The sequence below is a fragment of the Salvelinus fontinalis genome, chromosome 4, assembly GCF_029448725.1.
Source record: "Salvelinus fontinalis isolate EN_2023a chromosome 4, ASM2944872v1, whole genome shotgun sequence".
In the NCBI taxonomy this organism is placed as follows: domain Eukaryota; kingdom Metazoa; phylum Chordata; class Actinopteri; order Salmoniformes; family Salmonidae; genus Salvelinus; species Salvelinus fontinalis.
The window spans coordinates 824,895-850,892 of NC_074668.1; the positions used below are offsets into that span (position 1 = coordinate 824,895).

A 25,998-nucleotide genomic window follows, 5' to 3' on the forward strand; every position below is an offset into this window, starting at 1 on the left:
TCTACTACTACACTCTGAACCGTGTACTGTGGGTCTCTACTACACTCTGAACCGTGTACTGTGGGTCTCTACTACACTCTGAACCGTGTACTGTGGGTCTCTACTACTACACTCTGAACCGTGTACTGTGGGTCTCTACTACTACACTCTGAACCGTGTACTGTGGGTCTCTACTACACTCTGAACCGTGTACTGTGGGTCTCTACAACTCTGAACCGTGTACTGTGGGTCTCTACTACACTCTGAACCGTGTACTGTGGGTCTCTACTACTACACTCTGAATCGTGTAGTGTGGGTCTCTACAACTCTGAACCGTGTACTGTGGGTCTCTACTATAACACTCTGAACCGTGTACTGTGGGCCTCTACTACACTCTGAACCGTGTAGTGTGGGTCTCTACAACTCTGAACCGTGTACTGTGGGTCTCTACTACCCCCCTGTGGTCAACTAACTCTAAATCTAGTCATTGGATTGATGAAGGAACCGGCTAGGGGGAGTTTCCACCACATCACTTATACTAGTCATTTCCATTCTAATCCATGAAAGGAAGTGATCAAGTGCACACATTAGGAGAGTTTATTGGCACACACCCTCACTGAACAGAGTGAGGATGCTAACTAACAGGCTTATTGAAAGAAAAACAACCATGTCATCCTGAATAGATCAGCATTAATCAGCTCCAGACACGCCAGGCCAGGCCTGAGGCTCCAGACACGCCAGGCCAGGCCAGAGGCTCCAGACACGCCAGGCCAGGCCAGAGGCTCCAGACACGCCAGGCCAGGCCAGAGGCTCCAGACACGCCAGGCCAGGCCAGAGGCTCCAGACACGCCAGGCCAGGCCAGAGGCTCCAGACACGCCAGGCCAGGCCAGAGGCTCCAGACACGCCAGGCCAGGCCAGAGGCTCCAGACACGCCAGGCCAGGCCAGAGGCTCCAGACACGCCAGGCCAGGCCAGAGGCTCCAGACACGCCAGGCCAGGCCAGAGGCTCCAGACACGCCAGGCCAGGCCAGAGGCTCCAGACACGCCAGGCCAGGCCAGAGGCTCCAGACACGCCAGGCCAGGCCAGAGGCTCCAGACACGCCAGGCCTGGCCAGAGGCTCCAGACACGCCAGGCCTGGCCTGAGGCTCCAGACACGCCAGGCCTGGCCTGAGGCTCCAGACACGCCAGGCCTGGCCTGAGGCTCCAGACACGCCAGGCCTGGCCTGAGGCTCCAGACACGCCAGGCCTGGCCTGAGGCTCCAGACACGCCAGGCCTGGCCTGAGGCTCCAGACACGCCAGGCCTGGCCTGAGGCTCCAGACACGCCAGGCCTGGCCTGCGGCTCCAGACACGCCAGGCCTGGCCTGCGGCTCCAGACACGCCAGGCCTGGCCTGCGGCTCCAGACACGCCAGGCCTGGCCTGCGGCTCCAGACACGCCAGGCCTGGCCTGAGGCTCCAGACACGCCAGGCCTGGCCTGAGGCTCCAGACACGCCAGGCCTGGCCTGAGGCTCCAGACACGCCAGGCCTGGCCTGAGGCTCCAGACACGCCAGGCCTGGCCTGAGGCTCCAGACACGCCAGGCCTGGCCTGAGGCTCCAGACACGCCAGGCCTGGCCTGAGGCTCCAGACACGCCAGGCCTGGCCTGAGGCTCCAGACACGCCAGGCCTGGCCTGAGGCTCCAGACACGCCAGGCCTGGCCTGAGGCTCCAGACACGCCAGGCCTGGCCTGAGGCTCCAGACACGCCAGGCCTGGCCTGAGGCTCCAGACACGCCAGGCCTGGCCTGAGGCTCCAGACAAGCCAGGCCTGGCCAGAGGCTCCAGACACGCCAGGCCTGGCCAGAGGCTCCAGACAGGCCAGGCCTGGCCAGAGGCTCCAGACAGGCCAGGCCTGGCCAGAGGCTCCAGACAGGCCAGGCCTGGCCAGAGGCTCCAGACAGGCCAGGCCTGGCCAGAGGCTCCAGACAGGCCAGGCCTGGCCAGAGGCTCCAGACAGGCCAGGCCTGGCCAGAGGCTCCAGACAGGCCAGGCCTGGCCAGAGGCTCCAGACAGGCCAGGCCTGAGGCTCCAGACACGCCAGGCCAGGCCTGAGGCTCCAGACAGAAACAACCGTGGACAAGAAGATTCGCCAAACAGCATTTGTTGATTGTTTTATTTAATTTCAAAACACAAGTGTTGCCTGTTTGTATTATTTTCCTCTCATTTTTTTTTTTTTTTTTCTTCTTTTTTTTAGAAAATGGAAAAGAAGTTGCCTTGTACAAACATTTAAAAATGACTAACAGAAAAGAGTCTGTACACATTCTGTAAAGATAGGAGAGGGGTTAAGCTCAGAAGAGGGTGATTCATGGTAGAACATAGCTCCTCTATCCTACTGTAGCTTTAGTTTTCTTCCTTACATTGACCCTTAAGCATGTGACCCCAGATAACCCTGTATAGTTGCACCCCAGGGCAGGAGAGGACAGGACAGGGCTGGTGCGACCCATAGCCAGGCTTGGTGGGCAGCAGCCACACATAGCAGTGGTCCGGTGAGGGAGTCGGTGGAGGTTAAGGGGGACGGGACTGTTGTGCTTCTAGTGACCCATCCAAAACCAGGTATACGCTTTTCTCCATCTTCCCAGAAAGAGAACCCCCCCCTGACATTTGTAGCAGGGCACGGATTTCCTTCAACATAATTATCATTGTCGTTATCAACATAATTAATCGATCAATTATTAATGGATACTTGGTGACAATGCATAATCAGTCATTATTCAGTGCTGTTTTCAGCATTCTACAACCCAGGTGGCAGTGGTTCTCCACCCAGGGACAGAGAGCTTCCTTCAGGCTGGGTTAGACAGAGCAGAGCGGAGAGAGGCCTGGAAAGAGCCAGAGCTGGAGGAGGGAATGTCGGGCAGCAGCCAGGGTGGAGCTGGGCTGGATAGGATAGTGGGTTAGTAAGTGAGTTACTTGAGAAGTGCTATTTGTTGCCGAGCAGCTCCAGCTGGTCCTGGTACTCTGTGAAGAGCCTCTGGAAACGCAAGTTCTGTCCTATGACAGGCAGCAGCTCTCTCAAGAGGTCCCTCTTCCGCAGGCCCTGGGGACAGACAGGTCAAAGGTCAAGTCACACAACATGATCATTTGACTGTTTGGATTGGACCACATTACTGGAACTCCTATTCTAATTGACCTCCCATCACGAGCAGTGTTCCTGTAACCAACGCTGTTTGGGACCCTCTCTGGGATTGACCCAATCCCATAATCACTGCTCTCTCAAACATCATTGCTATTTCATTTGGGATTAGGGATGGGTATTTGAAATGATTTCACTGTTCCGAGTCTCATGAAATGATTTCAGAGTACTCGCAGGAAGATTAAAAACAGAGTCTCATGAAATGATTTCAGAGTACTCGCAGGAAGATTAAAATCAGTCTCATTAAATGATTTCAGAGTACTCGGAGGAAGATTCAAAACAGAGTCTCATGAAATGATTTCAGAGTACTCGCAGGAAGATTAAAAACAGAGTCTCATGAAATGATTTCAGAGTACTCGCAGGAAGATTAAAAACAGAGTCTCATGAAATGATTTCAGAGTACTCGCAGGAAGATTAAAAACAGAGTCTCATGAAATGAATTCAGAGTACTCGCAGGAAGATTAAAAACAGAGTCTCATGAAATGATTTCAGAGTACTCGCAGGAAGATTAAAAACAGAGTCTCATGAAATGATTTCAGAGTACTCGCAGGAAGATTAAAATCAGTCTCATTAAATGATTTCAGAGTACTCGGAGGAAGATTCAAAACAGAGTCTCATGAAATGATTTCAGAGTACTCGCAGGAAGATTAAAAACAGAGTCTCATGAAATGATTTCAGAGTACTCGCAGGAAGATTAAAAACAGAGTCTCATGAAATGATTTCAGAGTACTCGCAGGAAGATTAAAAACAGAGTCTCATGAAATGAATTCAGAGTACTCGCAGGAAGATTAAAAACAGAGTCTCATGAAATGATTTCAGAGTACTCGCAGGAAGATTCAAAACAGAGTCTCATTAAATGATTTCAGAGTACTCGCAGGAAGATTAAAAACAGAGTCTCATGAAATGATTTCAGAGTACTCGCAGGAAGATTAAAAACAGAGTCTCATGAAATGAATTCAGAGTACTCGCAGGAAGATTAAAAACAGAGTCTCATGAAATGATTTCAGAGTACTCGCAGGAAGATTCAAAACAGAGTCTCATGAAATGATTTCAGAGTACTCGCAGGAAGATTCAAAACAGAGTCTCATGAAATGATTCCAGAGTACTCGCAGGAAGATTAAAAACAGAGTCTCATGAAATGATTTCAGAGTACTCGCAGGAAGATTAAAAACAGAGTCTCATTAAATGATTTCAGAGTACTCGCAGGAAGATTAAAAACAGAGTCTCATTAAATGATTTCAGAGTACTCGCAGGAAGATTAAAAACAGAGTCTCGTGAAATGATTTCAGAGTACTCGCAAGAAGATTAAAAACAGAGTCTCATGAAATGATTTCAGAGTACTCGCAGGAAGATTCAAAACAGAGTCTCATGAAATGATTTCAGAGTACTCGCAGGAAGATTAAAAACAGAGTCATGAAATGATTCCAGAGTACTCGCAGGAAGATTAAAAACAGAGTCATGAAATGATTCCAGAGTACTCGCAGGAAGATTAAAAACAGAGTCTCATGAAATGATTTCAGAGTACTCGCAGGAAGATTAAAAACTGCTGAAGGAGGCTGTCTCACCTTTCAGCCACACCTGTTTTAAGTCCAATTCTGTTGCTAAGTATTTACAGGATCTAAGTATTTACAGGATCTATGATTGTGTTTTCACAGGAAGCCCCATTCTGTTCTTCTGTCCAATTACTGGCAAGAGCTGACCTGATTGGTCAAAAAGACCAATTAGTCAGAAAAATAAAAATAATAATACTTAATTGTGCAGCTTGTGTAAACCGCGTGCTGCCTTGTAGGCACCTACCAGGGTTGTAGGCTCCCAGGCACTGCCGGCAGACTTGTGCACTGGTCCCAGTAAGTCTTTACAGAGCTCCCGTAGCCGATAATCAGAACCTGCCGGACAGAACACAAAGGTTAGACAGCAAGAAAAAAATGGAAAGTAAATGTGAAGTTCAGGATTTTACAATTTAGATGGTTCCTCATCCTGAAATAAGTCTATGGGCCATGAGAAACTATAATCCATGGTTCATTTGGTTCAGCTACTACAATCTTTAACTTACTTTGGCCACCACCAGCTAACAATCAATGGAAGCGGATGGGACACGTGTGCATGTTAAAAAATAAACTGCCAAATTACATTCCCAAATACGGAGTTGATGTCAGTTAATTCTGTCACACATGCCCCATTCACTTGCATTCCATCCACTTCCTCTATGGGCCCTGGTCAAAAATAGAAGGGCATAGGTTGTCACGTGGGACACAGTCTGGCTCACCCTCAGTGACCAGGAAGCGTGCATAGATGAGCAGCCAGTAGTGGTACTCTGTGCTGGAGCGCAGGGTGAGGGCCGACGCCAGCTGGTTCTCCAGGAATACCAGGGTCATGCCACTCTGCAGGTGGTGGGGGGTGGACGACAGTCTGGATGCCAGGCGACCCGCACTGGGAGAGAAAAACAACCACATTAAACATCATCGGAAAAACAGGGAAAAGTTTAGCAAAGGTTTCTGGATGAACGTAGTTTCATTATTATGTGGATAGAAAGTAACGCCAAAGTCCAACTTGTACATTTACGGTGTAAAATCACCAAAACCAAGCAGCGACTGTATCTGTGCATTAACAGTCACCTTGACGACACTAACTAGCTACTTCCCTCGTCGGAAAGTTAACAGAACTGCTGGCTAGCAGTGCTCGGCAGGCGGGGGTCGAAGGTCACAGTGTAGCTGCGTTGTGAAACACCACACATGCCGTGCAATGCACTCTCCACTGAGTAGACTGTATCCCGTGACTTCCAAATAGTGACCAACGTCATGAACATCGCTAAACCTTGGGAGGAAAACATCTGGCCATGTTACCGCTGGAGACAACGTGACACAGCCGTGGGAACACCTCCAATACAGTAACGCTAGCTAGTTGACATGGTGATCAATATTACAGGTTACTTCTCGCTTGCCCATTGAAATAAACAGCACTTGTTAACTAGTGGTCGGTATTTCATATCTGTTTAAATGTCTGGAAGCCGAAGACATCTTCCCACATCTCACCTCCCATGCTGTTACAAGGAAGCAGCCTCACCGGCAGCGGGCGCAGCAAGGCAGCCTCACCGGCAGCGGGCGCAGCAAGGCAGCCTCACCGGCAGCGGGCGCAGCAAGGCAATGCTAATGGTCATTTTGTGTGATACCGTTCCTGCAGTAACTGCAGTCCGCAGATCGATATTATTGTCAATATGACACACCATGTGAAAATGTCTGAAAACGTTTTGGAGACAGAAAAGGAAAATGAGCCTTTTTCTTATTGGACGAGTTCGGATAGTACCTCCCCTGTTTTAGTGCCGGCTTCAGTCTTGTTTCTGAACGCGGCTGTTCACCAGAGACCTTCAGCCTTGTTTCTGAACGCGGCTGTTCACCATCTACATCTGAATCGCTCAGCTCTTCACCAGAGACCTTCAGTCTTGTTTCTGAACGCGGCTGTTCACCAGAGACCTTCAGTCTTGTTTCTGAACGCGGCTGTTCACCAGAGACCTTCAGCCTTGTTTCTGAACGCGGCTGTTCACCATCTACATCTGAATCGCTCAGCTCTTCACCAGAGACCTTCAGCCCTGGTCTAATCATGACTAAATGTGTGTGTAACAGTCTGTGTGTAGGATGACGTTTCCCTACACTCTGATCTTGGCTCAGTTTAGCATTGTCCCCACTAATGGATAAGGTTATGATAAGTTGATCCTAGATCATCGTTAACAGTCAAGACTCACTTGAGGTTGTGTCCCTGTGTGAGAGCCAGGGGTCCCTGTGACACAGGTGCATCCTGGGAGGAGATGCAGTTCTTGAAGTCAGCACACTGCACCAGGGAGTCCTGCTTATCCGCTATTAGGTTCCTGACACACCACACACACACACACCACACACACCACACATACCACACATACCACACACACACACACACACACACACAGACACACACAGACACACACACACACACACACACACACACGACAAGAGAGCATTAGTGGACAAGACACTGTTTTTGTTTGTACACCTAGATGTCTGTCGATGGCATACATACCCGATCACACAGGTTTAATAATTCAACACTACTTGTTGACTGTACAGAGAAGGAGTCCCTGGCTACATTCAAACTCGGGACAATTTTTTCTTGAGCGGATAGTCGGGGGACCGGAACATAACTATAAATCATTTGTAGACTGCAAATTGATCACAAGAAACCCAAACAGATAACATTTGAGTAAAATATAATAATCTCTACTGTTGATTACAGATATGTGTATTTATTCGAGTTACTGAGGAACAGATTTTCTACAGTACAATCACTCTGAGCTGATTTCCTGGTGATTATCCATTATTATGAACTGTTAAAGTGCCCTGTTACAACAGTCAGTAGAACAGCTGGCAAGGTGCTAACTAAGAAACACTCTACAGTATATACTTCTAAAGATGTCATGGATTGATTGACCAGACATTTGTGCCGCCTTCACCAGTCAACATCGTGCTGAAACCCTTAGGGGGGGGGGGGGGGGGCTGTTGTATATAGAATGTGTGACTTTCATGATTTCTCTTAAGTAAGTGTGTGTCTTACCATGTCTCCAGGGAGGAGTTGAAGCAGTAAGATTTCCCATTGGAGAGGCCAATGACTGGGACCCCCTGCTGTGTCAGTAAAGACTGGGACACAGTGCATTCTGTGCCTAGGAGAGGAGACAAAGAGAGGATGAATACAAGGAGGAAAAACAGGAGAGGAGAGAGGATGAATACAGGGAAGAGAGAGAGGATGAATACAGGGAAGAGAGAGAGGATGAATACAGGGAAGAGAGAGAGGATGAATACAGGGAAGAGAGAGAGGATGAATACAGGGAAGAGAGAGAGGATGAATACAGGGAAGAGAGAGAGGATGAATACAGGGAAGAGAGACAGGATGAATACAGGGAAGAGAGAGAGGAGAGAGGATGAATACAGGGAAGAGAGAGGATGAATACAGGGAAGAGAGACAGGGTGAATACAGGGAAGAGAGACAGGATGAATACAGGGAAGAGAGACAGGATGAATACAGGGAAGAGAAACAGGAGAGGGTGAATACAGGGAGGAAAAACTAAGCTTTTAAAACATTTCAGACCGTCAGTACGGTTGAAGGTATAGATTATATCCCACGCGCTCTGCACAGGTTGAGTAATAATAACAAAGTCAAGCTGGTGACATGACAGCGTGGGAGGACGTGCCCCCCCGCGGTTCATATTTAAAAGTATGTCAGACCTTGTCTCAGAAAATCTTCTCGCCCCAAAAGATTGAGTGACAGGAAAGTACTGACAGTCTTCCAGGTCTTCATAGAACCATAGTTATAAAGTAGAACAGAAGTTACGAATGTACCTTTCAGACCGTCAGTACAGTTGAAGGTATGGACGACTTATACCAACAAGGTCACGAGGAATAGCACTAACCTCTGATTAATGCACCAGTGCCGCTGGAAGAACGGTAGAGCCCATGGTGCGGCAGGATGCGACGTTGACCTTGTCAAATCATTGAGAACGTGCAGGGCGACAACCAGGTAGCAGCTGCGTATCTCTCATTTCAGGGGCAGCTGCGTATCTCTCATTTCAGGGGCAGCTGCGTATCTCTCGCTGCGTATCTCTCATTTCAGGGGCAGCTGCGTATCTCTCATTTCAGGGGCAGCTGCGTATCTCTCATTTCAGGGGCAGCTGCGTATCTCTCATTTCAGGGGCAGCTGCGTATCTCTCATTTCAGGGGCAGCTGCGTATCTCTCGCTGCGTATCTCTCATTTCAGGGGCAGCTGCGTATCTCTCGCTGCGTATCTCTCATTTCAGGGGGACGCCGCTCAGTGCAGGTCAGGATGTGGTGACACTCCTAGTCGAGTGGCAGCTCACACCTTCTGGGACAGGGAGCCCTACTCCCTTGTAGGCCTGAGTGATGACATCCACAAGCCAGTGTGAAAGCCTCTGCTTGGACAATGCAAGGCCTTTTGACTTCCCACCGAAGCACAGAAACAGCTGCTCTGACTTCCTGTTGTGTTCCGAGGCTTGCATATAGCGTTTGAGGGAAAGGACTGGACACAGGAGACTAGCGCACTCTTCCTCCGCATTCTGGAAAGGATGGGGGCAGTTGGCCACCAATTCAATGGCTTGATTGATGTGAAGGGCTGATAAACCCTTAGGTAAAAAGGCTGGATTGAGCCATAAGGTCACGCCTAGGTCGTCTGCCTTCTATCGTAGGTAGACCGGGCTCATAAAGAGCTCACTCACACGTTTCGCTGATGAAATAGCTAAGAGGAAAGCTCCTCTATATGCTTGAAAGGAAATTACGTCCGATAATAGCAGGATCGCAGCTGATCAGTAGAGGGTCGGGCACTTCAGAGGCCACACCGATAGCTGTAGTTGGTCTGGGCTGGGATGCCATAACCTGCATTCCAACCGAACGCAGCTCCTGTCTGAGGGAACTGCCATGGCTCTCCCTCCAAAAGAATAAGGGTTGGAAACCAGGGTTTCACTGGCCATCTGGGGGGCTACAAGCAGCAGCCTGTGCTGAACCTGAGAGACCATGTGCAGCGTTGCTAAGAGGCCCTCTGGCCATGTGTGGGCTAAGGTGTCCATGCCCAGAGGGATGTTTGCTATGAGGCGAACAGGTTCTCGTGCTGTTCCAAACCGCTACCATTACCCCCCGCGACAAGAAGACTGCCACCTTGTTCACCTTGCCTGGGAGATGAATGGCTCATAGGGAGGCCAGACGTGGTAGGGCCCATATCAAGAGTTGTTGGGCCACCTGTAGGGACCATACAGACCTCGTTCCCCTTTGATGGTTGATGTGGAACACTGTCCACGTATTGTCTGATCGTATCAGGACAGGAAGTGATTCAGGGCTAGGTAAACTGTCTGAAGTTCTAGCACATTGATGTGCCCTTTCCTTCGCACACTCGCGAGAGAAGCGGCGCAGATGAGCCAGTCGTCGAGGTAAGGAAGGATCTCAATCCGTTCTAGATGGAAGGAGCTCAGGGCTGCGCTCACGCATCTTGTGAAGACTCGAGGCGCCAGGGAGAGACCGAAGGGTAATAACGCAAACCGGTAAGTCTGGCCCTGGAAGGCGAAACGCAGAAAACGCCTATGTTCCAGTAGCACAGGAACGGGAACGTAAGCATCCTTTAAGTCCAGGAACGTGAATCATTCCTCTCTGGCTACAATCTGGAGAACGTTGACCGGCCGCAACATGTGAAAGGGGAGAACGTTTAGGAAAAAAACATTGAACCGTTTTAAATCCAGAACTGGACAGAAGCCTCCGTCTTTCTTCGGAACCAGAAAATAGGTTGAATAAAAGCCATCTTTGCTGTTCTGATGCTTTTACTCGTGATCGCACCCTTCTCCATGGTTGAGGGTACAATCTTTCAGGTTGAGGGTGCAATCTTTCAGGTTGAGGGCGCAATCTTTCAGGTTGAGGGCGCAATCTTTCAGGTTGAGGGTGCAATCTTTCAGGTTGAGGGTGCAATCTTTCAGGTTGAGGGCGCAATCTTTCAGGTTGAGGGCGCAATCTTTCAGGTTGAGGGCGCAATCTTTCAGGTTGAGGGCGCAATCTTTCAGGTTGAGGGCGCAATCGCCAGGGTTGAGGGCACAATCGCCAGGGTTGAGGGCACAATCGCCAGGGTTGAGGGCACAATCGCCAGGGTTGAGGGCACAATCGCCAGGGTTGAGGGCGCAATCTTTCAGGGGTTCTGTGACTGTCATTCTGATCCCTGAGAATGGTGGGGGCCGGTGTCAGAAGTGCAACCTGTACCCTTGTGAGAGGGTCATCAACACCTATGGGTCTGTTTTCTACATATGATGACCCGAAGAGCAGTCTGCCTAGCTCTCGGTTCATGAACGCAAACGCCTGAAGAGATGCGTCATTCAGGTTGCAGAAGTCCGGATCTGCGCGCTCCGGCTGGAGCATCCTGTTCTGTGCTAGCATGAGCACTGAGGTCTGGGGCATCTTTCAGGGCTTCATCTGGAGAGAGCATTAGTTCTGCTATGTATTCATCCACCTTAGGCATATGGTCCAGCCCATGTTGTTTTGCGTCGCGCATGGCAGATAGCGTCCTACTGTCCTTGCCGTGGTGGACAAGGGCCCGCGGGACAGACCAGCATCTCCGAAGTTCCGTAAGAAAAGACGGTGAAGGTGGCATACTGAACGGTGTCGCTGCCTGGGCCTTCTTAAAGAATGGGTTAGCTGAGGGGGCTGTTGCTTTAGGGTCATCAAGCTCCAGCCTAGCTAAGGCAGCACGCAGGACTGTGCGCATAGTGAGGCAGAGCTTCCTTATGACTCCTCTGACCCTTTGGCATTGAGACTGAATAGCTGCACAGTGGTTGGCACCTCCATCCCCGTGTTGGGCGTGTCATCATCCTGGTCACTACAGTGCTGGTTGGATGCCCGAGTGGACAGCAGATCATCATCTCAGCTATCTGAGTCCTCTGTTGCGCCCCCCCGTACGGCAGTGTGCGAGAGGGGGCCCGACTCCGGGGCTTGAAGGAACGCAAGCGTTTTAGTTGCTCTATCTTAGAAGAGAAGGAGTCGGCCTTCCGTGTGAGGCTCTTATTTTTGATTATTATTTATTTTTTACAGGAGGGGGGGGGGTTCCATCGGTTTCGTTTTTGGTGGACCTGGGTGGGTCCTAGCGAACAACACTGGTAAATTATTTGTGAAAACCAGGCCCTCTTCGCTTCCCTCACCTTCACAGGCAGGATGGCGCAGTTAACGCAGGGGTCAGACAGATGACCAATGGATCATGACCATCTGTAACCTGTAGTTCAGCTCCACAAGACGAGCAGCCATGCATACCTGGCATCATGGTGATGCAGTGTTCTCTGAGCTCAGAATGTAAACAAAATAAATCAAATATAAATATTTATTATACTGATTCATCAAATTAACTAATATAATAGTAACCGAAGACTGTATTACAACAGCTACCACAATACACAGAAAGGGTAGAGAGATACAATAATCTGGAGGGAGATGTAAACATGGCTGGAATAGGAGCTGTAACATATTTAAATGTATGCTTATTTATGCGAAATACGCACGAATGGCAGTCGTTTGGTAAGGCAAGCTGACAACACACAATGGCAGCTAGTTTAATAAACTGGCAAGATAGCTTGTGATACCAAGCGTGTGTAGCTAGCTTGTGATACCAAGCGTGTGTAGCTAGCGTGGGATACCAAGGGAGACAGATGCCTAGGGGAGGCAAACTGAATCGCATGTCATATAGCTGGCTAGGCTAACAAACTTCCTACATGTGGTTATCTAGGAAAGTGACCCGTTCCGAGTTTTATATACAGTCGTGGCCAAAAGTTGAGAATGACACAAGTATTAATTTTCACAAAGTCTGCTGCCTCAGGTGTATGATGTATGATGGCAATTTGCATATACTCCTGAATGTTATGAAGAGTGATCAGATGAATTGCAAATAATTGCCAAGTCCCTATTTGCCATGCAAATTAACTGAATCCCCAAAAACATTTCCACTGCATTTCAGCCCTGCCACAAAAGGACCAGCTGACATCATGTCAGTGATACTCTCATTAAAACAGGTGTGAGTGTTGATGAGGACAAGGCTGGAGATCACTCTGACATGCTGATTTAGTTCGAATAACAGACTGGAAGCTTCAAAAGGAGGGTGGTGCTTGGAACCTTTGTTCTTCTGTCAACCATGGTTACCTGCAAGGAAACACGTGCCGTCATCATTGCTTTGCACAAAGAGGGCTTTACAGGCAAGGATACTGCTGCCAGTAAGATTGCACCTAAATCAACCATTTATCGGATCATCAAGAACTTCAAGGAGAGCGGTTCAATTTTTGTGAAGAAGGCTTCAGGGCGCCCAAGAAAGTCCAGCAAGCGCCAGGACCGTCTCCTAAAGTTGATTCAGCTGCGGGATTGGGCACCACCAGTACAGAGCTTGCTCAGGAATGGCAGCAGGCAGGTGTGAGTGCATCTGCACGCACAGTGAGGCAAAGACTTTTGGAGGATGGCCTGGTGTCAAGAAGGGCAGCAAAGAAGCCACTTCTCTCCAGGAAAAACATTAGGGACAGACGGATATTCTGCAAAAGGCACAGGGATTGGACTGCTGAGGACTGGGGTAAAGTAATTTTCTCTGATGAATCCCCTTTCCGATTGTTTGGGGCATTCGGAAAAAAGCTTGTCCCGAGAAGACAAGATGAGCGCTACCATCAGTCCTGTGTCATGCCAACAGTAAAGCATCCTGAGACCATGTGTGGGGTTGCTTCTCAGCCAAGGGAGTGGGCCCACTCACAATTTTGCCTAAGAACACAGCCATGATGAAAGAATGGTACCACTACCAACACATCCTCCGAGAGCAACTTCTCCCAACCACCCAGGAACAGTTTGGTGACGAACAATGTCTTTTCCAGCATGATGGAGCACCTTGCCATAAGGCAAAGTGATAACTAAGTGGCTCAGGGAACAAAACATTGATATTTTGGGTCCATGACCAGGAAACTCCCCAGACCTTAATCCCATTGAGAACTTGTGGTCAATCCTCAAGAGGCGGGTGGACAAACAAAAACCCATTCTGACAAACTCCAAGCATTGATTATGCAACAAAGGGCTGCCATCAGTCAGGATGTGGCCCAGAAGTTAATTGACAGCATGCCAGGGTGGGTTGCAGAGGTCACTGCAAATATAATGACTCTTTGCATCAACTTCATGTTAATTGTCAATAAAAGCCTTTGACATTTATGAAATGCTTGTATTTATACTTCAGTATTCCATAGTAACAGCTGACAAAAATATCTAAAGACACTGAAGCAGCAAATTTTGTGGAAATTAATATTTGTGTCATTCTCAAAACTTTTGGCCACGACTGTAGTTGAAGAATGACTAACGTTAGTGCCCGGTGACCTTGATAACGAGCACAGCAGTGGAGGATATCTTGACAAGATTAGCACCGGAGTATGGTGGCCAACACACACACACACACACACACACACACACACACACACACACACACACACACACACACACACACACACACACACACACACACACACACACACACACACACACACACACACACACACACACACACACACACACACACTAGCTGGTGGGCTAAATCAACACAAGACAAGGAAGCCTGAAAAGCTCAGATAAAAGGGATAGGTAGGGGAGACCTGTCACACAGCCTTGGAGGGCGAATTTTACGCTCTGACCCACAGGTCACAGGCTGTTGGTCACAGACTGACAGTACACACAACTCACACAGAGTTTAGCTTACCATACTGGGACCTGGGAAGATGCAAACTGAAAAACGGGAGCAGCGGACCAGTCAATTTGCGTGATATGCTATGGTAACTTTAGGAGAAGTAATAGGAGACAGTGTTCTGACGTACGGTTGTATATGAACCGCGGGCGCCTCCCCCCACGCTGTCACGTCACCGGCGGGACTTTGTTGTTATTACGCGACCTGCGGTGGGATATAATCCATACTGTCAACCGTACTGACGGTCTGAAAGGTTTGAAGTAGAACTCCTCTCACCTGATAAAATGGTCTGCAAAGATTCATTCTTCACTACCGCACTCTGTTTTTGGACATCCCTGTAGAGAAGAAAGAACACGTCTCAATTTTTTTAATTAATTGAACTTTTATTTAACTAGGCAAGTCAGTTTAGAACAAATTCTTATTTACAATGATGTACTCAATGTATGGCCCTGTCCAGAAACAAACAACCCCGAGCCTCTGAACCCCTAGACACTTGAGATCTGACAGGATTTGATAGGTGTAAACAATGTGTCATTCTTCCTAGCCTATCAGAGAGCAAGTCTGAGATATCAGCATATTGGTGCGGTAGGTAGCCTAGCAGTTAAGAGCGTTGAGCCAGTAACCGAAAGGTAGCTGTTTCGAATCCCCGAGCAGACTAGGTGACAACTGTGTCGATGTGCCCTTCACCATAGCTGCTCCAGTAAGTCGCTATGGATACGTGCGCCTGCTAAATTAACAAAAATGTCCAATGTTCACACCTATCAAATGAAAAGGTGTCAAGGGACTAGGGGTTGTCTCTAGTCTAAAATACAAGGTGTGGCGAGTCAGGAGTGATCACCGTCGCTAGTGTACCCCAGAGTACGCGAGTCGTGTCAAGCAGTCGGAATTCCCACACTCATCACTCACCTAGGTGATAGGCTATGTGGCCGCTGTGTGAAAACAAACAGCTTTTTCTCTAATCCACTGATGATCAGATGCTTTAATTAGAACTGTGGCCCTGTTGTGCTCACATCTTAACAGTTCATTGACAACTTTAGCACTCCTCTCTTTTTTAAACAACAGCCTGTATAGAAACCCAAACGTCTCTGACGCTGCTGCATGGGCTCATTGGTTGTCTTGTCATCAATTACACAGGTGGTGACCCATTTCTTGTTTGACTCATATCAACATCTCTGCACATTAGTGGCGGGGCTAAATAAATACAACAATAGGTCCAATTAAAAGAACAGTGATGAAGGAAATGAAACATGCTGGGCAGAGCCCCTCCTCTCAGCAGAGCCCCTCCTCTCAGCAGAGCCCCTCCCCCCAGCAGAGCCCCTCCCCCCAGCAGAGCCCCTCCCCCCAGCAGAGCCCCTCCCCCCAGCAGAGCCCCTCCTCCCAGCAGAGCCCCTCCTCCCAGCAGAGCCCCTCCTCCCAGCAGAGCCCCTCCTCCCAGCTGGGCAGAGCATGGCCAGAGCTCGCGGCTGAGTTGGTACAGGAGCCAAATCGCCGTCGCTGTATTTTTTTAAATCCACTCCACACTCCAGCAAAATGATGCACGCTCCGCTCCTCGCTCGACTCACACCCTCTGGTGCACACTAGGTGTAGGGTGAAATTGGATCAGTTTTGCATTTCCCCCACTAATGGTTGAAATTAGGATCAGGGAAGCTGATCCTAGATCTGTACCTAGTGGAAACTTCCCATCAGAGCAGCAGCCTAGATGGAGCATCTGAATAGGTTTTGTCACGTCAATACGGGGGTATGTGTGTGTGTGTGTGTGTGTGTGTGTCACGGGGCTCTCTCTCACCAGACAGACAGGGTGGCGGAGGCGGTCAAGGCCATGACGTAGAAGCCTGAGCAGTGCAGGGCGGACATGGGCGCGGGCAGCAGGATGGCGGGTAGTAGGCGGCGGCCGCACGCCGAGAACACAGACAACATGCGGTCCGCGCACGCCACTGCCACCACATCACTGGGGGAGGAAAGGAGGAGAGAGACGCACATTATTTACTACCGTGTCAATAAAGTTTTAACATTTGTTCATTAGGACAGTTGGAATGGAAGCTAAATCCTTGCCCCCTATAAAAACAGCACAGTCAACTCCAAAGACGTTAAAGCTGAGATATAAAACAGCAGTCAACTCCAAAGACGTTAAAGCTGAGATATAAAACAGCACAGTCAACTCCAAAGACGTTAAAGCTGAGATATAAAACAGCAGTCAACTCCAAAGACGTTAAAGCTGAGATCCACATTAGCGGAAGCAGCACCACTGGCAGCCCCAGGCATATTGTTATGGTTTACTTTACTAACCCAGTCGAAGCCCTGTCTAAAGGAAGTCTCTTCTCAAGTGCCTCTCCTATATCTGAGATAAGATCAGGAAACATTTGTTTCTACTAAGCTATATGGATTTCTTTTTAAGAAGGTCATACACCAAGGAACAATAACAAACAAAAAATGATTTGATGAAAATTTTTATTTAGTTTCTTTGGCCTTACAGATATTATCTGTAACGCATTGAATAAAACGCATTGAATAACAGATTCACTACATGGAACAATAGTCCCCCCCGAAAAATCTAAAGGAAGTTTGTTCTGAAGTGTAGATCCTATATCTGAACGATATAAGAAAGATCAGGAAACATATATATATATATATATATTTTTTTTTTTACAGGTATTTAACCCCTTATTTGGAGCTAAACAGTCTCCATATATACTTCCATTCACTTTTTCAACTAGAGCAAAACATGTAGGTGTTTGTGAGAGTCTCACCTTTTCACAGAGGTAGCCCAAACTGTTCGGACGCTCCAGACAGAAGTTGTCAGATTGGCTGTACCAACTTCAGACGAGTCCTAAGACTCTTGTGAGGGGAACACCATTGACCCTGTTGAGTCTCATCTTTCCAGAGAGGGGTCGTAATAGTTTAGGCCAAACCGTTTGGATGCCTTTGTGAGACCATGTCTCATGGTCTGACATACACCGCCTCTAGCTCTGTCACTTTTCAGCGCAGATGCGGAAGTGCAACAATCGACCGATGCGGTGGACATCACTCCAGCTTAAATTGACAAATTGTTATGGGGATGTTTTTATTATGCTAATTATACTGAACAGGAGTGGCATATCAAGAAGCTGATTAAACAGCATGATCATTACACAGCAGCACCTTGCGCTGGGGAAAATAAAAGGCCAGTTGTCATACAACACAATGCCACAGATGTCTCAAGTTGAGGGAGTGTGCTATTGGCATGCTGAGTGTAGGAATGTCCACCAGAGATGTTGCTAGAGAATTACATGTTCATTTCTCTACCATAAGCCACCTCCAATGTCATTTTAATGAATTTGGCAGTACATCCAACCGACCTCACAACCGCAGACCACGTGTAACCACGCCAGTCCAGGACCTCAACATCCGGCTTCATCACCTGCGGGATCGTCTGAGACCAGCAACCCGGACAACTGATGAAACTGAGGAGTATTTGTTCTGTAATAAAGCTCTTTTGTGACTGGCCTGGCACCCCAGTGGGTGGGCCTATGCCCATCCATGGCTGTAGTCATGTGGAATCCGTAGATTAGAGCCTAATTTATTTATTTCAATTGACCGATTTCCTTATATGAACTGTAACTCAGTAAATTTGTTGAATGATAGCATGTTGCGTTTATATTTTTGTTCAGTATAGATTTCCGCAGGGGCAACGGACATTGACTCGAGGGGGTTGAACAGAGAAGAGGAGCTATACAATCTGCTGTTCAATCACAAGTGCAATGACGTACCTCAAAAATATTAGTTTGAAGTAACTTCTTTGTTGTAGTAATACCGCAAATGGATATAGCAGTTTCATTGCTACGGATTCCAGCTTTAACCCTTCACACTCGTACCAGTATACAGGTTGAAAATGACAGATGTGGGCACTAATAATCTCAGAAATCAAAACGCGGTGGCTGTAAAGTAACATGCTACGCTTGACGTCAGAGCTCAGTGGCTGTACAGTAACATGCTACACATGACGTAAGAGCTCAGTGGCTGTACATTAACACACTATGCATGAGGTCAGAGCTCAGTGGCTGTACAGTAACATGCTATGCATGACGTCATAGCTCAGTGGCTGTGGAGTAACATGCTATAGATGACGTCAGAGCTCAGTGGCTGTACAGTAACATGCTATGCATGACGTCATAGCTCAGTGGCTGTACAGTAACATGCTATGCATGACGTCATAGCTCAGTGGCTGTACAGTAACATGCTATGCATGAGGTCAGAGCTCAGTGGCTGTACAGTAACATGCTATACATGAGGTCAGAGCTCAGTGGCTGTACAGTAACATGCTATGCATGACGTCAGAGCTCAGTGGCTGTACAGTAACATGCTATACATGAGGTCAGAGCTGAGTGGCTGTACAGTAACATGCTATGCATGACGTCAGAGCTCAGTGGCTGTACAGTAACATGCTATGCATGAGGTCAGAGCTCAGTGGCTGTGGAGTAACATGCTATGCATGACGTCAGAGCTCAGTGGCTGTACAGTAACATGCTATACATGACGTCAGAGCTCAGTGGCTGTACAGTAACATGCTATGCATGAGGTCAGAGCTCAGTGGCTGTACAGTAACATGCTACACATGACGTCAGAGCTCAGTGGCTGTACAGTAACATGCTATGCATGACGTCAGAGCTCAGTGGCTGTACAGTAACATGCTATACATGACGTCAGAGCTCAGTGGCTGTACAGTAACATGCTATACATGACGTCAGAGCTCAGTGGCTGTGGAGTAACATGCTATGAATGACATCATAGCTCAGGCTCTGTGCTTCACAGCTCTGTATGGGTTTTGACTGACAGATGTTCTGAACTTGAGCACCTCACGCCACAAGAAGTGGTCACCATCCCTCCCACTAATTTGGCAACTTTAGCTTTTTTGTTGTCCGAGGGAAAATGCTGTAAATGAAGAGGACTCTGTGTATTTTCAACGATGAGACATTGATTAGAATAAATACCACTTTGATGTGATCCAAGCAAGCCAAACACCTGAGAGTCCAAATGTGCACTTCACATTTCCACATCATAAAACTCATGTATACAGTGTCACTGTTTATGATCACCATGCTTGACGTATAATTAAAAGTTGACATGGCGTCATACCCTGTGTTATTCTGAATAGAATCAGCCTGTTATTGTCTATTGTGAAGACAAATCGCCGCGGAACACGCACCTGCATACACACATGATTATTTTCTATGTGCACCAAAATGATCATCTGTTTGCGTTGTGAAAGCCTAACACGAAGATAATATTTTATAACTTTATAGCTAGTCATGTTGGCAATAGAACAAGCTTTCAAATGACGCCCACCTGAACCAGATTGCGATTTATAAAATGGGATGTTTCTGGATTGCGTAAACAACAGTAATTGTGTGATGGGGACGCAGAGCTGCGTTCCAAACAAAACAAACACTAGTGTGCTTGCTCTTAGTTCCTCAACGGCACAGCTAGGAGAGTAAAAACAAACCAACAGCTTATAGTTGAAGACTGTTCCTTGAGTCATAAAAGTGCATTGAAATGACTTGGGACCTGTGCACACTTTGGAGAGGTGTGTGGCCACTTGGAGAGACCAGTTAGTCCTCTCACTCAAACACTGGTCATTGTTATGTCTTGAGTTGCACCTTCCCCAATATTATTATCATGTTACTGAATATATTTATAATAAACAAATGCGGCAAAAAGTACAGTAAATGTAAAATACACATAAAAATCAACAGCGTAATGTTTGGATTCAGTCGTGTCAGGTGAACTGTTATGTCCTCAACGTTCGTCTAATTATCTCAAACTTCAAACTGTTCCCTTTCAATTGTTACCGTGGTTATGTTTATGCTTTTCATATTTCTTCTGGAAGAAACACTTCCATTTAGCTCTATCCATATTAGGCCAATTCCTACAAGTGTAAATTATCAAGACAATAGATAACTACCATTAATACTACTGGACCAGACATGTAGAACCTCCCTCCCCTTACTGCTTACCTGCTGCCCGCTGCAGTGATGACTCGACTGGGCAGCAACGTGTCCCACTCCCTGCCCTCCCTGGAACAGCGGAGCTGGCTGAGTTTGGCTCCGGACACCGCAGAGACCTCGTTCTCCACCTCCAGGTACACCGGGGGCTCCGTACTGACCTAAAAACATAAACAAAATGGCGGAGAGAGAGCACATCCGACTAGCATCCATTGTACTTATCATGACTCTGTCTCTGACCATGTGGGTTGTTTAGCCACAACTGAAGAGCGATATAATGACATACCTGAAGAGTAAATGCTTTCTGTGGTGTGGGAGTGGGCAGTTTGAGGACAGCCACAGGGACAGCAGCGACACAACACGGCTCCTTCTCTGATGAAGGCGTAGCCTGCAAGTGTGCAGTTGGGGAAAGAAAAAAAATGCATAAATGTCCCTGGTCAAAAAACTCTAACAGCCTAGAAGATAGAAAAGTGACTCCAAACACATGTTAACTAATAGCAGCTGTTTAAACAAAAAGGTTGGCAAAAATGTATGTCCAAGTCAAGAAAGAGTTACCAGCAGCAAGAGGTACTAAACTGGTACTAAACAATGTCTTTTCAAAGCCTGTTAGATACTATGTACGCGTAATTAGCACCAATGAGTGCAAATGGGGAGTTCACATGCTATCGGAGTTAGCAAAAGTGCTGAGTTCCGAGTGGGAAATATCACCTCAATAGCTAGGTTTCCTTCAAATTTGCATTAAAACAAACACATTTTTCCTACCAGAGGTTTCCATCAAACTGACTCGTGTATACAAGGCATTATGCCTGATGACGTAATGCACATTCTGCGCTTAAGTTCTCATGTGCCAACAACAACAAAAAAGACAAATGTAATGTGTTTTGGCTCATGCTCTCAAGACCATAGCTGGTTGATAAAGTGGACAGGGCTGGCAGCCCTGCAAGGTTTAACACGTTTAAATGTCTTACTCAGCCATGGAGAACAAGTGCCCACAGTCCTTGGGAGCAGGCTGCGCCGGTGGCACTGTTATCCTCAAAGCGGGCGAAGAAGGTGTTTAGCTTATTCGGGAGCAAGAAGTCTGTGTCTGAGACGTGGCTGTTTTTCCCTTTGTAGTCTGCGATTGTCTTTAGACCCTGCCACATACGTCTCGTGTCTGAGCCACTGAATTGTGACTTCACTTTGTCTATGTACGGACGTTTTGCCTGTTTGATTGCCTTACGGAGGGAATAACTACACAGTTTGTATTCTACCATATTCCCGGTGGTTTGCACTTTTAGTTTTGCGCTAATGCTGCCATCTATTCATGGTTTCTGATTTGGGCAGATTTTATTAGTCACAGTGGGAACAACATCTGCTATATACTTCTTGTTGTACTCAGTCACCATATACGTCAAATGTTATTCTCAGAGGCTACCCAGAACATATCCCAGTCCGCGTGATCAAAACAGCCTCGAAGCATGGATTCCGATTGGTCAGAGCAGCGTTGAATAGACCTTAACATGGGTACTTTGTTTGAGTTTTTGCCTACAGGAAGGGAAAAGCAAAACAGATTCATGATCTGATTTCCGAAGGGAGGGCCTTGTTGGCATCCCAGAAGTTGGAGTAGCAGTGGTCGAGTGTTTTAGCAGCGCAAGTACTACAGTCAATGTGTTGGACAGACCTTCGGTAGCGCAAGGTCGGGTGAACAAAAGGACTTAAGTGTCTGTATGTTACCACAATCACACCAGGAGTCATTGAACATACACCCCTGCCTTTCTTCTTCCCGGAGAGTTCTTTACGTCTGTCTGCACGATGAACTGAGAACCCAGCTGGCTGTATGGACGGGGACAGTATATCTAGAGAGAGCCATGATTCTGTGATACAGTGTATGTTACAGTCCCTGATGTCTCTCTGGAAGGAGACCCTCTCCCTGAGCTTGTCTACTTCATTGTCCAGAGACTGAACATTAGTGAGTAATATACTCGGAAGGGGTGGATGTTGTGCACGTCTCCTGAGTCGGACTAGAAGTCCACTCCGAAAACCTCTTCTCCTCCGGCAGCGTCTTGGAGCAGCCTCTGGGGTAAGTTAAATTGCCCTGGGAGGTACAAACAAAGGATCCAATTCGGGAAAGTCGTATTCCTGGTCTTAATGCTGGTGAGTTACCGCCGCTCTGATATCCAAAAAGCTCTTTCCGGCTGTATGTGTTAACATTCTGGGCTAATAAAGGAAGAAATAACACACACAAAAAAATCTAAAATACTGCAAAGTTGCTTAGGAGCTAGAAGCAGAGCTGCCATATCTGTCGGCACCATTCATGGTTGAATTGCTGTAAAGAAACCACTACTAAAGGACACCAATAAGAAGAAGAGACTTGCTTAGGCCAAGAAACACGACGGTAGAAATCTGTTCTTTGATCGGATGAGTCCAAATTGTAAAATGTTGGTTCCAACCGCTGTGCCTTTGTGAGACGCAGAGTAGGTGAACGGATGTTCTCCGCATGTGTGGTTCCCACCGGGAAGCATGGAGGAGGTGTGATGGTATGGGGTTTCTTTTTTGGTGACATTGTGATTTATTTAGAATTCAAGGCACACTTAACCAGCATGGCTACCACAACATTCTGCACCATCCAAATCTGGTTTGCGCTTAGTGGGAAAATCTTTTTTTTTTTCTCAACGGGACAATCACACAACACACCTCCAGGCTGTGTAAAGGCTATTTGACCAAGGAAGAGAGTAATGGAGTGCTGAATCAGATGACCTGGCCACCACAATCACCCGACCTCAACCCAATTGAGATGGTTTGGGATGAGATGGACCGCAGAGCGGAGAAAAAGCAGCCAACAAGTGCTCAGCATATGTGGGAACTCCAAGAGTGTTGGAAAAGCATTCCTCATTAAGCTGGTTGAGAGAATGCCAAAAGCTGTCATCAAGGCAAAGGGTGGATACTTTGAAGAGTCTTAAATATATTTTGATTTGTTTAAAACCTTTTTGATGTCTTCACTACTATTCTACAATGTAGAAAAAACATTGAATGAGTAGGTGCCCAAACTGTAGACTGGTGCTGTAGATCTTCATTGTAAAGGGTATAAACACTGTTTCCCATGCTTGTTCAATGAACCATATACAATTAATGAACATGCACCTGTGGAACGGTCGTTAAGACACTAACAGCTTACAGACGGTAGGCAATTAAGGTCAGTTATGAAAACTTAGGACACTAAAGAGGCCTTTCTACTGACTCTGAAAAACACCAAAAGAAAGATGCCCAGGGTCCCTGCTCATCTGCGTGAACGTGCCTTAGGCATGCTGCAAGGAGGCATGAGGACTGCAGATGTGGCCAGGGCAATACATTTCAATATCCGTACTGTGAGACGCCTAAGAATGCGCTACAGGACGGACAGCTGATCGTCCTCGCAGTGGCAGACCACGTGTAACAACACCTGCACAGGATCGGTACATCCGAACATCACACCTGCGGGACCGGTACAGGATGGGAACAATAAATGCCCGAACACACAATCCCTCCATCAGTGCTCAGACTGTCCGCAATAGGCTGAGAGAGGTTGGACTGAGGGCTTGTAGGCCTGTTGTAAGGTAGGTCCTCACCAGACATCACCGGCAACAACGTCACCTATGGGCACAAACCCAACGTTGCTGGAACAGACAGGACTGACAAAAAGTACTCGTCACGGTTTTGTCTCACCAGGGGTGATGGTCGGATTCGCGTTTATCGCCGAAGGAATGAGCATTAGACCGAGGCCTGTACTCTGGAGCGGGATCGATTTGGAAGTGGCGGGTCCGTCATGGTCTGGGGCGGTGTGTCACACCATCATCGAACTGAGCTTGTTGTCATTGCAGGCAAACTCAACTCTGTGCGTTACAGGGAAGACTTCCTCCTCCCTCATGTGGTACCCTTCCCGCAGGCTCATCCTGACATGACCCTCCAGCATGAAAATGCCACCAGCCATACTGCTCGTTCTCTGTGTGATTTCCTGCAAGACAGGAATGTCAGTGTTCTGCCATGGCCAGCGAAGACCCCAGATCTCAATCCCATTGAGCACTTCTGGTACCTGTTGGATCAGAGGGTGAGGGCTAGGGCCATTCCCCCCAGAAATGTCTGGTGCCTTGGTGGAAAAGTGGGGTAACATCTCACAGCAAGAACTGGCAAATCTGGTACATCTGTGTATGCATGTATGTATGTATGTATGCACACATACACTACCGTTCAAAAGTTTGGGGTCACTTAGAAATGTCCTTGTTTTTGTCGATTAAAATAACATCAAATTGATCAGAAATACAGTGACATTGTTAATGTAGTAAATGACTATCGTAGCTGGAAACAGCAGATTTTTAATGGAATATCTACATAGGCGTACAGAGGCCCATTATCAGCAACCATCACTCCTGTGTTCCAATGGTATGTTGTGTTAACTAATCCAAGTTTATCATTTTAAAAGACTAATTGATCATTAGAAAACCCTTTTGCAAAAATGAAGGCTATTCCATGCGAGAAATTGCCAAGGAACTGAAGATCTCGTACAACGCTGTGTACTACTCCCTTCATTAAACAGCTCAAACCAGGATAGAAAAAGGAGCGGGAGGCCCCGGTGCACAACTGAGCAAGAAGACAAGTACATTAGAATGTCTAGTTTGAGAAACAGACTCCTCACAAGTCCTCGACTGGCAGCTTCATTAAATAGTACCCACAAAATGCCAATCTCAACGTTAACAGTGAAGAGGCGACTCCGGGATGCTGCCCTTCTAGGCAGAGTTCCTTTGTCCAGTGTCTGTGTTCTTTTGCCCATCTTAATCTTTTATTTTTATTGGCCAGTCTGAGATATGGCTTTATCTTTGCAACTTTCGCCTAGAAGGCCAGCATCCCGGAGTCACCTCTTCACTGTTGACCCCTGCCATACCACAGCGGACCCATAGGGGACCCCCGGTTGAATTTTTATTTATTTATTTAACCTTTATTTAACCAGGTAGGCAAGTTGAGAACAAGTTCTCATTTACAATTGCGACCTGGTCAAGATCAAGCAAAGCACTTCGACACATTCAACAACGCAGTTACACAAAAAAAAAAATATATATATATATATATTCCTTGACTATAGGAATAAGGGTGTCATTTCGTACGCAGCCAATCAGTTTGTTGATCCCATATCTAATCAAGACCATTACATTCAAAGACAAGGATATCTTGAATATTATCATATCTTCTATCAGAAAAAATGTGTAAAGTCATGAGATTACATGAAATTCAACTGGCACTGATCTTACCTGCTGGAAGGCTTGGTGGGACACGGATGTCATCATTTTCGCGTCCATTTTCCTGGGCCGTCCCTTTTTCCTCTTCTCTACCTGGTTGTCCCCTCCGTCCACGTCTAGGGCTTTCCGCTTCTCCACCTGGTTGTCCCCTCCGTCCACGTCTAGGGCCTTCCTCTTCTCCAACTGGTTGTCCCCTCCATCCATGTCGAGGGCCTTCCTCTTGGTGAAGGAGGGGGACTTCACCACAGCCATCTTGTCCTCGCTGTCGCTGCTCGTCTCATCCTTGAGCTCCTTGTAAGTGCCGCTGTCTTTCACTCTAGAACAGGAGGACAACAACCACAGACCATTTGTTCCATTAACCGATGCCTAAATC

The 25,998-nt window shown here is 47.4% G+C and overlaps 1 protein-coding gene across 1 annotated transcript in view; it reads right to left on the bottom strand.

Annotated features, from left to right (window-relative positions):
* Positions 1-2,116: 2,116 nt before the first annotated feature.
* LOC129852952 (protein HIRA) overlaps positions 2,117-25,998 on the bottom strand; it is a 38,847-nt gene continuing 14,965 nt past the window's right edge. The window contains exons 16-25 of the mRNA XM_055918552.1: positions 25,638-25,941; positions 20,666-20,767; positions 20,392-20,540; positions 16,188-16,349; positions 14,678-14,736; positions 7,730-7,835; positions 6,888-7,010; positions 5,415-5,578; positions 4,946-5,034; positions 2,117-3,052 (exon numbers count right to left, since the gene is read on the bottom strand). Coding sequence (XP_055774527.1) covers positions 2,936-3,052; positions 4,946-5,034; positions 5,415-5,578; positions 6,888-7,010; positions 7,730-7,835; positions 14,678-14,736; positions 16,188-16,349; positions 20,392-20,540; positions 20,666-20,767; positions 25,638-25,941 — 1,375 coding nt within the window. The 3' untranslated portion in view covers positions 2,117-2,935. The remainder of the gene's footprint in view (positions 3,053-4,945; positions 5,035-5,414; positions 5,579-6,887; positions 7,011-7,729; positions 7,836-14,677; positions 14,737-16,187; positions 16,350-20,391; positions 20,541-20,665; positions 20,768-25,637; positions 25,942-25,998) is intronic.